The sequence below is a fragment of the Lepidochelys kempii genome, chromosome 16 (assembly GCF_965140285.1).
Source record: "Lepidochelys kempii isolate rLepKem1 chromosome 16, rLepKem1.hap1, whole genome shotgun sequence".
Lineage (NCBI taxonomy): Eukaryota > Metazoa > Chordata > Testudines > Cheloniidae > Lepidochelys > Lepidochelys kempii.
The window spans coordinates 12,928,808-12,941,041 of NC_136395.1; the positions used below are offsets into that span (position 1 = coordinate 12,928,808).

At 48.7% G+C, this 12,234-nt stretch overlaps 1 protein-coding gene across 3 annotated transcripts in view; it reads right to left on the bottom strand.

Annotated features, from left to right (window-relative positions):
- ASTN2 (astrotactin 2) overlaps nt 1-12,234 on the bottom strand; it is a 602,317-nt gene that overhangs the window by 359,038 nt on the left and 231,045 nt on the right. For 2 of the 3 annotated variants that reach the window (XM_073314892.2, XM_073314893.2), the window contains exon 7: nt 723-890. In XM_073314892.2, the coding sequence (XP_073170993.1) occupies nt 723-890 (168 nt within the window). Of the gene's footprint in view, nt 1-722; nt 891-12,234 lie in introns of those variants that run through there. The other variant, XM_073314894.2, reaches the window with a different exon arrangement.

Consider the following 12,234-nt stretch of genomic DNA (forward strand, 5'->3'; position numbering starts at 1 on the left):
GAGCACCCTGCTCCCTCATTATCAGTGCTGGCAGCGAAGGAGGTGTCAATGGAAAGTGACCTGATAAGGAGCTTTCAGTTGGCCACAGCCATGAGTTTATTTGCTGACAAATTTTCTTTTTAATTCCTTTCCTTTATTTGCTGGTTGTACAGCTGGTTTCTTTTCAATTCCTCGCTAATTACAGGCTCTGGGGACAAGTTTCTCACAGCTGCGCTGAGAAGCATTAGGGCACTGAACACAATTGCACGGGCTTGCAGTTTCAGCACCACCTCCAACAAGACTGTGATCCTGATGCCATGTCTCGACGGTGCAGGGGAAGGCTATTCAGATGACAAACAACTCTCAACAGCAGAGTAACTCCCCATCCTGCCCACTGTCACGCTGGAGAGCCGATCAATGTCTAGCACAGTGGGGTCCTGGTCTATGACAGTGGCTCAAGGAACTAACACAATACAAATCATAATAAAAAGATAAGAGTGTTTCTAGGGTAGAAAAGACAGTACCCTCCTTTCTAATTGCGTGCTGGAGAGCTGCATGAGAGATCATAGCTAAATTGCATCCTTGTGGAAGGGACAGTCACTAGCAGTCCAATGCTGAAGGGTTGGTAGATCAGCCAGTCGTAGGTTATGAAGGACTGCAACCCCCCAGCACAGACACTCTTAATACCAAGACAGACACCTCCAACGCTTCCCCAAGTCTCTTGCCTGCCGCTTTCCACTTACCAGTCTCTGGATCACACAGCTGCTCACAGGCATCGGTGGTCCTCTGCCCACAGAGATCTCTCACCCAGGGGGAGGTGGCGTTAATCTGATAGTAAAGGGAGAGCTTGGCTGGGTTTAACCAGTCAGAGATGTCCAGGTAGCTTCCCTCGCTCACAACAAAACTGCTTCCTGTCGGGGGGAAAACAGGGAAAGGGACAGTTTGTTAGTTGGGTGTAATCAGGACTCCAAGCACTTCGGCATAGCTGGAGAGGGTGAGAGGAGAAGAGGACAGACACATCAGACAAGATCCCAAATGGTATGCACAGAGCGTGGGTAGAGCATCATCATATGACCATGAAGTTGCTCTTCCCACTTCCCTCTTGGCCCAGTTGTGCTATTTGCAGAAAGCAAACTCTTGCCAATCTTATGCGTAGTGAATTAGATGCAATTGTGCTGAGCAACCTCCTCTGTGACACTCTAGAGTTACCGTCCCCTGGTTTTCCAGAGCTATTCCTGCCAGAAATGGATGATTGATCTCTTGCTCCGTCTTCTTGATCCTCAGCCACTCCCCAAATCACACAGAGCCCTGATGCAGGAATATTCACACCAAGGGTCTTCTGGGGGCTAAGGAATGGAAGGAGCCATAGATGTCACTCCCCTCTTTCATTGGTTATTTGGCCCTTTCCACCCCTGTTTTTCTCCCTTCTGCCCCACTTGCTGGAGGGAACTATCTGCCCCAATGTCAGTACATTCATTTTATCAGGGGATGCGGGAGCTCAGGGTGGAGGATTATGGCTCAGATCTACAAACAGGGTGTTGGGGCTTCATTGCATCGCATCAGCCCAATCCTATGCCCTCTCATAGCTTGGTGCACCCCCAGAGCTGCTTTCCACCACCAGAACCAGGCTGGTCCATGGCCCCAAAGCAGCAGCAGAAGCTCAATGAACAGCCTGAGAGCCACAGCAGAGCACAGAGGAGTACTGAGAGCCCCCCGCCCCCAAATCTGAACCTGCCATTCAGCTCACATCTTTATGAATTCACCCTGAAGAGGAAGAGGGGTCCAGCTTACATGACATCAGCCCAGGACTCAGAAAACCTGGATTCACCACCCGGCTCTGCCAGACTTCCTGCCCCTGGACAAATGGATTAATTTGTTCCCCAGCTCCTGATCTGTAAAAGGGGGTGAACACTTCCCCATCTCAGAGGGTGGTGTTTCTGAGGCCCACAGATTCTAGGGAGATGAGGGCCATATACGTTCATAGACAGTAGCAGCAGAACGCACCACCAGGTTGCTCTTGGCTCAAGAGGCATGAACCTGCCCCATATGCTAATTCCTCTGAAGAGGAGCTCTGTGGAGTTCAAAAACTCGTCTCTTTCACCAACAGAAGTTGGTCCAATCAAAAATGTTCCCTCACCCACCTTGTTTTTCTCACCTCCCCGTATGAGCAGTCTTCTCTCTCCTGAAACTCCCTTCCTCCAGAGGTCAGTGATTGAGAAGTAAATCCCTGCCAAAACCCTTTTCTTAAGAAATCTGATGTTTCTTTATTTGTGAAATGTATTCTTCCCCCCCACACACACACCCCACCCCCCAGCTTGTGGGAATATGCATCTTCTAATTAGCCAAATAGATTTTCAGTTCAGCCCAATCATTTCCTTATCTAACATCTGAAGCCCAGCATCACTAGGGGGATTTCACAGACGCAGAGGTCCTCATTAACTCTGATCTTCAATTACATTGATTAGAAGACTGCATCTGTAATAGTGCTGCATAGATCAGAGGTGAGCCAAGGAACCCTGGCCATTACACGTAGCATTTTGTGAAGTAACAGGTAGAAGCCACTAAAAGCAGGGCATGGAGGCCACTGGGAGAAGACACCTTCAGAGAAGAATGGTGGAAACAAATGTACTTTGTGGACTATAAGAGAGGCCTGGAACTAATTTGTTTCATTCCTTTAGAATTCCAGGTCTCAATATAACCTTTAAAATAGAGGGCAAAGAATGCACTAGATTTTTTGAGGATTCAGAGCCTTCCAAAGTGACTCCCCAGAGTGAGAGCCTCTCCAGAAACTGGGTTTATCCCTTTGCAGCACGGAAGACTCACAAGAATTAATAAAGGATTCAGTCTTTAATTTCTGAAAACAGTGTGTGAGGTTTTCGTCTCCTGTCTCCCATTAGCACCAATGGAAGCCAAGCGATTAAGAAACCCCATCAGGACAAGAATCGGCGCACATGCATCCGTTGGAAAATTAGAAGTTAACTGCCATGTAAATGAGGATTGTCAAGGCCTAGTGAGAAAGAAACCTCTCAATCACCTTCCTCCTGCCGCACCAACCGAAGATTTATAAAGCAGGAGTCTCAATGCAGGTGCTTAAATGAGTGGCGTGGGAAAACCCCATGAGAAACAAGTGCTGAGCTCACAGCAGTTCCAGCTGATTTCAATGGGAGCTGCCAAGAGGTTAGTAGCTAGGAAAAGCTGGCCACTTATTTAGGTGCCTATATTTGCATATTGGACATTTATACAATATACAGATACACACTTTATATATTCATATATGCAATATGTATATTAAAAAAATCTTGCTCCTTATTTTCATTTTATTTAAGCTGGTGGGAAGGGCGGCTTTGGGACCCACATGGGGATATTTCATGAGTGCACCTGTAGGGACAATTCCCCCTGCCCTAAAGGACTGAGCAACGACATGGACCAGCACATTACACTTTCACCAAAGCTCTCTACCCGGATTTAAAATGCAGCCAACCCCAAATTAATAGAAACACAATGAATAGGCAATAAACTAAGAGCAACAAACTAACCAAGAAGCAAAACAACAAGACTATTCAAAGGTATAGAAGCATAGAGACATGTCTTGGGGGATGGTGGATGGGGAGCAGGTTGAAAGTGGAGCTAGGTATCCAATAACCATAGGATTTCAGGCTCCTTTGAAAAACCCAGCTGGAAACTGTGTGTTTGCTGTTGAGAGGCAAGTAAAAAAGAGAAAAGAAGTTTATGCAAGCACTATACACAACAACACGCGAACATGCCACTAATGGGGGACACCGATAGCCCTCTGGACTTTCAGAATTCAGGCCAATGTCCATGTAAACTGGGGGATCGATTCTCTCAAACAACACAAGAACTTTTCACAAACCCACACACTCATATGAATATTTATTTATCTGTCCATTCACGGACCAGCTCATGCACAAGATAGTGCAGTGACTAGGAGTCCTGTCCATTTATGTGTGTCCCAATTCCCCCAGCTCAGATTTTCAGACAGGCTCACAGGTATCCTCATCACCTTCACACTTAGTCACCCTCCTGCAAAAAGTATGTATGTGTTGCCCACTGACCCACATGTATTGGGCAAGGTGCTTTTGGTTTCTGTTGCAGGAGTTCTCACCCCCACATCTGTCTGTTCCCTGCCCAGAAGCTAATTCTGACCCCAACCCAACAGTTCAGTCCCCCCTTCCCTCCTGCAGCTCTTCACTCCCCCTCTCCCAGGCCTGCGGCTAGTGGCTGTAGCAGGGACCCCCTCTCCCTTCTAGCAGGAACTGGGGGGCAGCTCCAGGGGCTCTTTACCTCCCTGCCTATTCCAAGGCCAGGTATGGCAGGGAGGGAGAGCAGAGGAGACACCTTGTCCCATTGCTCACAGGATGGGAGGGAAAAGAAGAAAGAAAGTTGCTGAGCCCTTTCTGCTCCCTTCTCCTTCTGTGAGGCTGGCTTAAGGTTGTCGGCTGCAGGGGGACAGAGCTCTTCCTGCAGCAGCTCTGGCTGGATGCTTTGCCTCAGGAGATGGGCAAGAAAGTTGGAGTTTCTTGTGTCATCACCAGTCTAGGCTCCAGCCCTGGCTGAAATCCCGTCACTTATGAAAAATCCGGAGTGCTGACAACACTGAACTCTAAAGAACAGTGAGATACCATAGTCAGGCATCCCTATAGTCCCAGCTTTCAAGGGAGTGTCCTGCTTGACCTCCAACTCTAGCTGTCCCAGTTAAAGCAGAACATTCCCCACATTGAGGGACACCCACAGCCAGGAAGACAGGGGGCAATTTACTCTGGATCCCCCAAACTGAGAGGCATTGTGACTCGGCACACAGGGTCACAGCACAACTCAGGTTCGGTCTGGCCACCCCTCCATCTACAGTGGGGTGGCTGGGCCAAATTTGAATGGCCCTGCAACCCTGTGCACTAGGTCGCAACGCCCATCAAATCTGGCCCGTCTGCGCCTCTGTCTCCGTTGACAAAGGGGCAGATGGGCCAAACCAAAGTGGTGCTGCATCTCATGTTAGCCGCATGAAATGTGCGGAGGTATTCATAGTCTAGAGCTGAAACTTTGGGCCCACGAAGTCAATTTCAGAACTCCCATTCTCGACAATTGTGCCAGGATTTCACCTCAAGCATCTCAGCCATTGGCACCAAAATGATCAAGGTATTTCCCAGTGCTAACCAGCTGCAGTCCAAGAGACGCCAAACATCACTAGCGTGCAGGAAGAAAGGGTCTTTTATTCCGGAGCAACTCAACATTATTCAATAGAATTCACCCAGCAGGTAGAATGCTAGGCCTCAGGACCAGACTGTCATCAATGCTATGGCATCCGATTGCATAACGAAGGACAAAACGAAAATGCAACCGTTCTGAAGCTGTCTGCACAGTCCCAATAAATCAAGTAGTGACTGACGCAGCCCGGCTCCACCGGCTGTGAGAAATGGAATGAAAGAGAGGCAGAGGCAAAGAAAGAGCATGGCTGGCACAGAGCATTTCAGCACAAAGCTACGTATGTCTTTTGGCCTCAAACGTAGCTGTTTCCCAGAACTACAAGGTCCACAAAGACTTGAGGCTATTGTTTTGTTTGGGTTTCCACCCCCCTCTCTCAAATGCTGATCAAAGTCAAGCCAGCTAAGGCAGCTTCAAAAGTTCATGTGTCTCGTCCCGAGGTCTCCTTCAAAGTTCAACAAGACTGTTTAAGCTTGACAAAAGAGGCTTGAAGTTTTGACATTTCAAAAATTATTTTCCAGAACAAAATAGGATAAAACAGCTCAGAACACAGATATCTAACAAGGGAACAGAACAAAGCACCCAAAAGGCAGCTAGAAAGGGTTGGCTTTTTTAACTCTCTCTCTCTCTCTCTTTTTTTTTTTTTTTTTTTTAAGAGACGGATTATTTTTTACTTCCATTTAAGAATTTTATTTTTCCCCATTTTGTCTCTTTTAGCCCATTGCTACGTCTTGGCGAGCCAAACTCCCTTTGATCTAAAATTAGCATTTCTTTCCTGACTGCTGTGGCTGGTCATACTAAACCCCTTTCTTAATGCTTCTGCCCTTACGGGGAAGTCCCAATAGAATTAGATCCCTGCTATGGAATTCTAAAGGATGGTTAAAACAAAGAAACAGAGGCAAAAATTATAGAAGAGATCATATCCTCTGTTCAATTCTATAGTAATTTATTATTGTAGCGCCTAGAAACCCCAGTCATGGAGCAGGACCCCAGCGTGCTAGGTGCTGTACAAACACATGGGTACTTGGAATAACCCTTTTACATTTCTACAGAAAACTATTATTTTCATTTCTATTAAACAGGAATGGGCCTCTCCCACTAGGATAACACGAGCCACTCTCCACTGACTGGCCCCCTCCCATCCCTATACATATAACATTTTAAAAATACATTTTGCTTCTCAAATTCATCACAGAGAAGCAGTCAACGGACTCCATCCATGTGATCCAAAATACACTGATCTAGGAGAGAAAACTGAGGAGTGGGAGGGACAGATTTCCCTACATACCAGCAAATCTGTCCAGGACTGTGGACAGATTTCCCTACATACCAGCAAATCTGATCTCCGCTATGGGAGAGTGGGACACTTCACTCCATGACTTCCCTGCATGTCTCTGGAATGGGGGTGGGGGATGTCTCCCTTCCTCCTTGAGAGTGTCCACCTGCTCTCTGGGGGAGAAAGAGGAATGAAATCCTCAGATTCACTCGAGCTCTGGGGGTTTGATTGTGTAGAACACACACATTAATTGTAGAAATGGACCCAAATGGAATCCCCGAGCTGAATGGTGTGAGCAGCATTCCCTGTGATTCCACGGGGAACACGGCTGTGGGGGGCAGGAGAGAACTGGACCAGCATTTGGGAGGGAGGGGTTTGGAACCCAGATCCAAATCACTGACTGTAGTTTGCTCCTGTTTCCATAAAGGGCCAAGGCTCAGATCTAAACGTGCCCAAACTCAGTGGAAATTCAGATCCTGGGACTCAGGCAGATCTGGACTCGGCGGCTCGAGGCTGTTACTAATGATCACATTTTGCACGCCAGCCAAAGCCGAAGCCACTGAAGAGTCTCCACAAGTTTTAAATTAGTGATTAAAACCCTGTATATTTCTACAGCTGACACCAGAACCATCTCTCCTGCGGGAGGGACTTAGTTTGATTTTTAATTGTTAAAGCTCTCTTTATGGACAATTATCTGTGCCATTAGCAGTGCATCTCTGAATTTTGCTGGAGATTCATCTGTTCTTGACATTTTCTATGGAGCGCTTTGCAATGGCAGTTTCCCAAATGAACCCCCGTGGCCTGGTTATAACTACGCCCCCCATGCTGTGCTCCACTGTATGGTGTCAGTCTTGCCCAACGAGGGGCCATCTGTTTGGGGAAGAACAGCGTACAACATCCTCCATCCCAGAATGCTGCTGCTGCTGCCAGCTCCTCCATTCAAACTCTGCATGGAAGCAGGCAGCCAAGAACACCCAACTGGAGAGTCCGTCCTTAGGCGAACGCGCCACGTCAGCTGCACTGGGGAAACCTGCATGGATGAAGATTCCAGAGCTGGGCTCAAGGTGGCATAATTCCGCTGAGTGCGGAGGAGTCTGTCTCAGAGGCACATTCCCCTCTGGAATTGAGGAAACTGAGGCAGATGCAGCCGTCCCACCCCTTCTCTCCAGGACCCAGAGGGTTTGGCTAGTCCCGATCTCAGGCCCATCCAGAGCGGGCCAGGCTGCTGCCCATTGCATTCTCGTTAGCGTCCCCCTTGGGTTGAAGGACAACAGCAAATCCTCCAAAAGGCTGCATGTTTCCAGGTAAGGCTTCTGCTCTTCCCGGCATTCCACCTCAATCCAGATCTTTAAATTGGCTTGTATCTCCCTCCCCCCCCGAACCCCTCCCCGCAACTCTCCTGCCACCCGATGACATAAGAAAGCAAAGCTATTAATCATTATTATTATTACCATCAGCAGCAGCATCTTAGGTTGATAATTTGGCCCCTCTGAACACAGTGGAGGCTGAAAATGAAATCAGATTGTCAAAGGAAAGCTTCCACTGAATTCTCAGAGCCTCCAAACTCTCACGGCACAGCCTTGGGCCATTGTCCAATCACATTCTCTGGAAACTGGACAATAGTTCAGAGAAATCCAGCCTCACTCTCATTGTTCCGCAATGTTTATGAAGGCCAGGCAATGATAAAGGCTCAAACAAGATACATCTGCATGTCAATGGAAGAGATTCTGCTGCTAGGCACAACGAGCAAACATCCTCCTTGCTGTACAGCACCAGAAACAGCAGAGCAAGTGAAACATGCCAACTCGAGATGCTATGGGAGAAGGAAAAGAAAATGTACTCTCTGTACTCATCAGGAGAGCAGAATTAGATATCCAGGATATTTCTTGCTGCAGGATTTTTTAAAAATGCCACGTTTTCCATACGTCCCAGCAAAAACTGGGAAAGTTTTTTTCCACATTTTGTAAACCACCACCCCCTCTCCCCCCATGTCAATCAGCTGCAGAAATTAACCACAGGCCGGCTGCACACATGTATTCCACAAGGGCCTCCCCCATCTATCACCCACTGGACATGCTGCGGTGCTACCTTTCTTCCTCTCTCCCAGTTAAGGTTCCCAATAAGCTCCCCTTAGCCCCAGGATGGCAAAGCCCTTCTGTGCACCTTGCCTACTCTGTTTCCCCCCACTCTGAAATGGAAACTGACATAAGCGACGTTGAAGATACCCCCTTAAAGAGGCCCCAGCTGATCGGATTCCCAGCCTGCAGTCCTGGCACATATATCCCCACACCCTGGTGCCTTGAAGGGGATTTGAGGACAGGCGCCACCTCAGTTTCAAGCTCCTCCTTGCCCAGAAAATAGAGCAAAGGAGAGAGCGAGAGGTGCTCACCTGCCCTCCCAAACTAAGCTGGCAACCTGGGCTTCCTGGCTGGGTGGCCTGTGCCTGTTGCAGGCAGCCCTGTCTCTCGCTTGCAGGAGGCAAGCCACCTTTTGGAGGGAGGGAGGGGGAGGGAGGCAAGCAAAGAGAGAAAATCTCGGGATCAGAAGCCTGTCAAAGGAACGATAAAAACATGATGTACTTCAGTCTGCGGAATCTATTAGCTCGTCATACAAAAAGTGTTTGTGCTGGAAAACAGCCTTTGATCTGGGCTGATGTAGCCCACGAACTGTTGTTAATATTTAGAATGAGCATCCAGCTGTTTGCCAACAGTTTCTTACAAGCCGAGGGTATAGAAGCAAGGCTATGCGTTATTGGGGAAACCACGATGACTTGATGATTCAGAGCCCGCGCGCACCCCACACAGCCACAGAAATGCAATGGCATTCAAGACAAGCAGCCCTCAGATATGGTCTCTTGAAGAGAAAGATGTATTGCCTCAGTCAATCAGACTGAACAGTGTCCCTAGAAGGGGAAAACACTGCTTACTGTGAAGTGTTTGTACAGGGCTTCCATGATTAAATGCAACAGCATGATTGCATATTCAGGTACTACCAAAGGGAAAGCCTGGTTCAAAGTCCACTGAGTCCATCTGTTGATTTCAATGGGATTTGAATACGGTTCTAAGCAGGGTCCCAGGTGACAAGCAAACAGGAATAGGATTCCCTCTTGCAGTTTGCAGCGGTGAGACAGCTACATGAAGGGTCAAATCTTGCTCTCTGTTTCACTGGTGCAAATCTGGAGTTCCTCTGTGGGAGTCAGTAGGTTAATTCCAGATTTATCCCAGTGTCCCCAAAAGTAGAATGTAGCCACAATGCCAGCGGAAATGCAGCCAGTTCCCCAGATTGAGAGTCTAACGTTTGATGTTAATGTCATATGCAAACGCATGTGCGGGGCATGCTGGGCACACAAGACTGAAATGTCTGAGGAAACAAACGAATGCCTGGTCACCTCGAAGAGTGGCTGAAGAGCGAGCGAAAGCAAACAATTTAAAGCAACAAATTTAATTAAAAACAAAATGAGAAGTGGTTGCAGGCCCAACGTTGCTGCCCGAGGAGCTCAGTCAACCTTCAGGGGAAGTCAGCGAAAGCCGCTAATAGCTGCACGCCATTCCACAAGCGTAGAGGAGATGATCATGTGGGAAGGAGATAAATCATTTTCAGATGAAACAATTAGAGATCAGCTGCATGGCAATCATGGAATGGCATTCATCAGGGGCAGGGAAAGTTACATCTTATTTAAAATCCTGCTGCCCTTGTAAGGGGGCAATCCGAGGGGTTGGCTTGGACCTGGAAAACCTCATGGGGTTTTCAGCCTGTTTCCCCCTCTGCACAATTGGGACAGCGAGATTCAGCTGACCACTCCAGCTAACAGCAACTGGATTGAAGGGCTGCTGATTTGGACCTGATTTCAGGCACCAGCGTAGCTGCCCCAGTGCAGATGGGAAAAGCTGCCAGGAGAGGAATCTGCCCCCCCGTCCCCCCCAACCCCCTTGAAACTAGGGTAAAAGTGCCTCACAGTGCAAATCGCTGCTTATAGGGGTTCAGCCCGTCTGCTCCAGAGGTTGCACGGGAACCAGCTACACCGGGGGGTTGAAATTGGGGTAAATCTTCAAGGGGGGCAAGGCCTAAATGTTTGAGTGGGAGGGAGTTTCACAGGACGGGGGAGGGGGCGTGGGGGGTTGGCTCACTGCCCTGGCTGGCCCAACCAAGTCCAAGTCCACTGACTTTGAAGGGCTGGAGCAAGGACTATCTTTTCTCGAGGTTTGCTGGAGAGTGGACGGGATGGAGAGGGGAAGGAGCAGGGGGAGCTTCTTTGAAAAACGTTACAATCCACTCTGGCACATGTGCTTTGAGTTCCACAATGGGGCATCGTTTATAAACCAAAGACCCCCTCCAGACTGAACATCGCTGCCGCCTCATGCTCCAGAGAGTCTCCCCAAGCTCCCCCACTACCACAGCCAGATGTAAACACATGCCCCTGCCGTACACAGGTTGTGAGAACGGGGAGGGGGGAGTTAATGGATACCCCATTTCAAACTGTTCTGCAGCAAGGACACACCCGAGGCTAAGTCCTCCGGGTCTCTTTCTCCAGCCGTGGTTTCTCTACAGGCAGCTCTTGTCACTTGTATCTCTACATTTTAAATGATTCCTTACATGAAAGACCCATTGTGAGTGCTTAACTGAGGAGTGGCGAACATATTCTTAGGGGATTTTGACAATTCAACCAAGGAGCTCTTTCTATTTTTTTTTTGTTCCCTTCTTTCTTGCTGCTGATAAATGGTACTTTAAGTAACACTTAAAGGTTGAAATCCTCACAAAAGCTACTCTGTATGAGTCTATAATTGTGATCCCGCTCTGAAATTAGAATGACGTCTTCCACTCACCATGGGGTGACATGGTGGTAGGATCTCGGAGTTTCTGACTGTGTCAGCTGGAAATTTGGGAGCAAGTTGTCCCAGGCTGAGGGGTTGGGGAGGGAGAGTAAGAGGGAGGAGGGAAACGCCCAGAAGTTCCCCTCGTGGAACGGCACCCAAGTATTTGGGGCTTGCCCACTAGTGAAATGAAGGAGGGGATTCCCCACCAGCACTCATGGATTCCCCTGAAAACAATAATGCAGATCCCAGGAGATTCACAAGAGGACAATGAATCTGGGACACCACCCCACGGTAACATGACTCCATTGGAGAGGTACTGACAGGACGTCCCCCACTGGCAGCTGCCCCTAGACCCCCTCCTTAAAAGTGGGTTGCACAGCACTGGGAAGAATCTCACCAACGGTCATAGCAGCTTAAGCGCATGAGAGGTGGGTGGGGGTTTTGTTTTGTTTCGGGTTGTTTTCTGCAAGTTGCCTGCCTGGCTTAGGCTGGGGGTTGGGGTGGAGTAGTACCTTCCGTCTGGGTGCCCTGCTTCTAAGCCCAAGATCCACTCTGGCAGGCTACCCGGGGAGGGGGAGGGATGTGCCACAGAGGCAGCTGTGCAGTGCAGAAGGAAACAGACTCACACACAGGCCATCTCCCCTTGCCCCTTCCCACGATGACTATGTCAATGTAATTACCTGTGCTCTACCATTCCCCTGCATTCTGGCAAGTTGTAATGGAGCCAACTCCCACCTCTATAATGCGGGGCGCGTCTGACGAAACCCCACAAAACATGGGGATTTAAATGTAAAAGGTCTATTCCAAATATTTTTAAAAAGCAGAGGGAATCGAGAGAGCAGCAAATCGCCTGCGCCAAGGACCCTCCAACCTCTCCAACAAGAGTAGGTACTGGGGGGGGGGGTGGATGTTAGCTTGCAACCAGCTTCTATTTATTTGGCTGTCCCA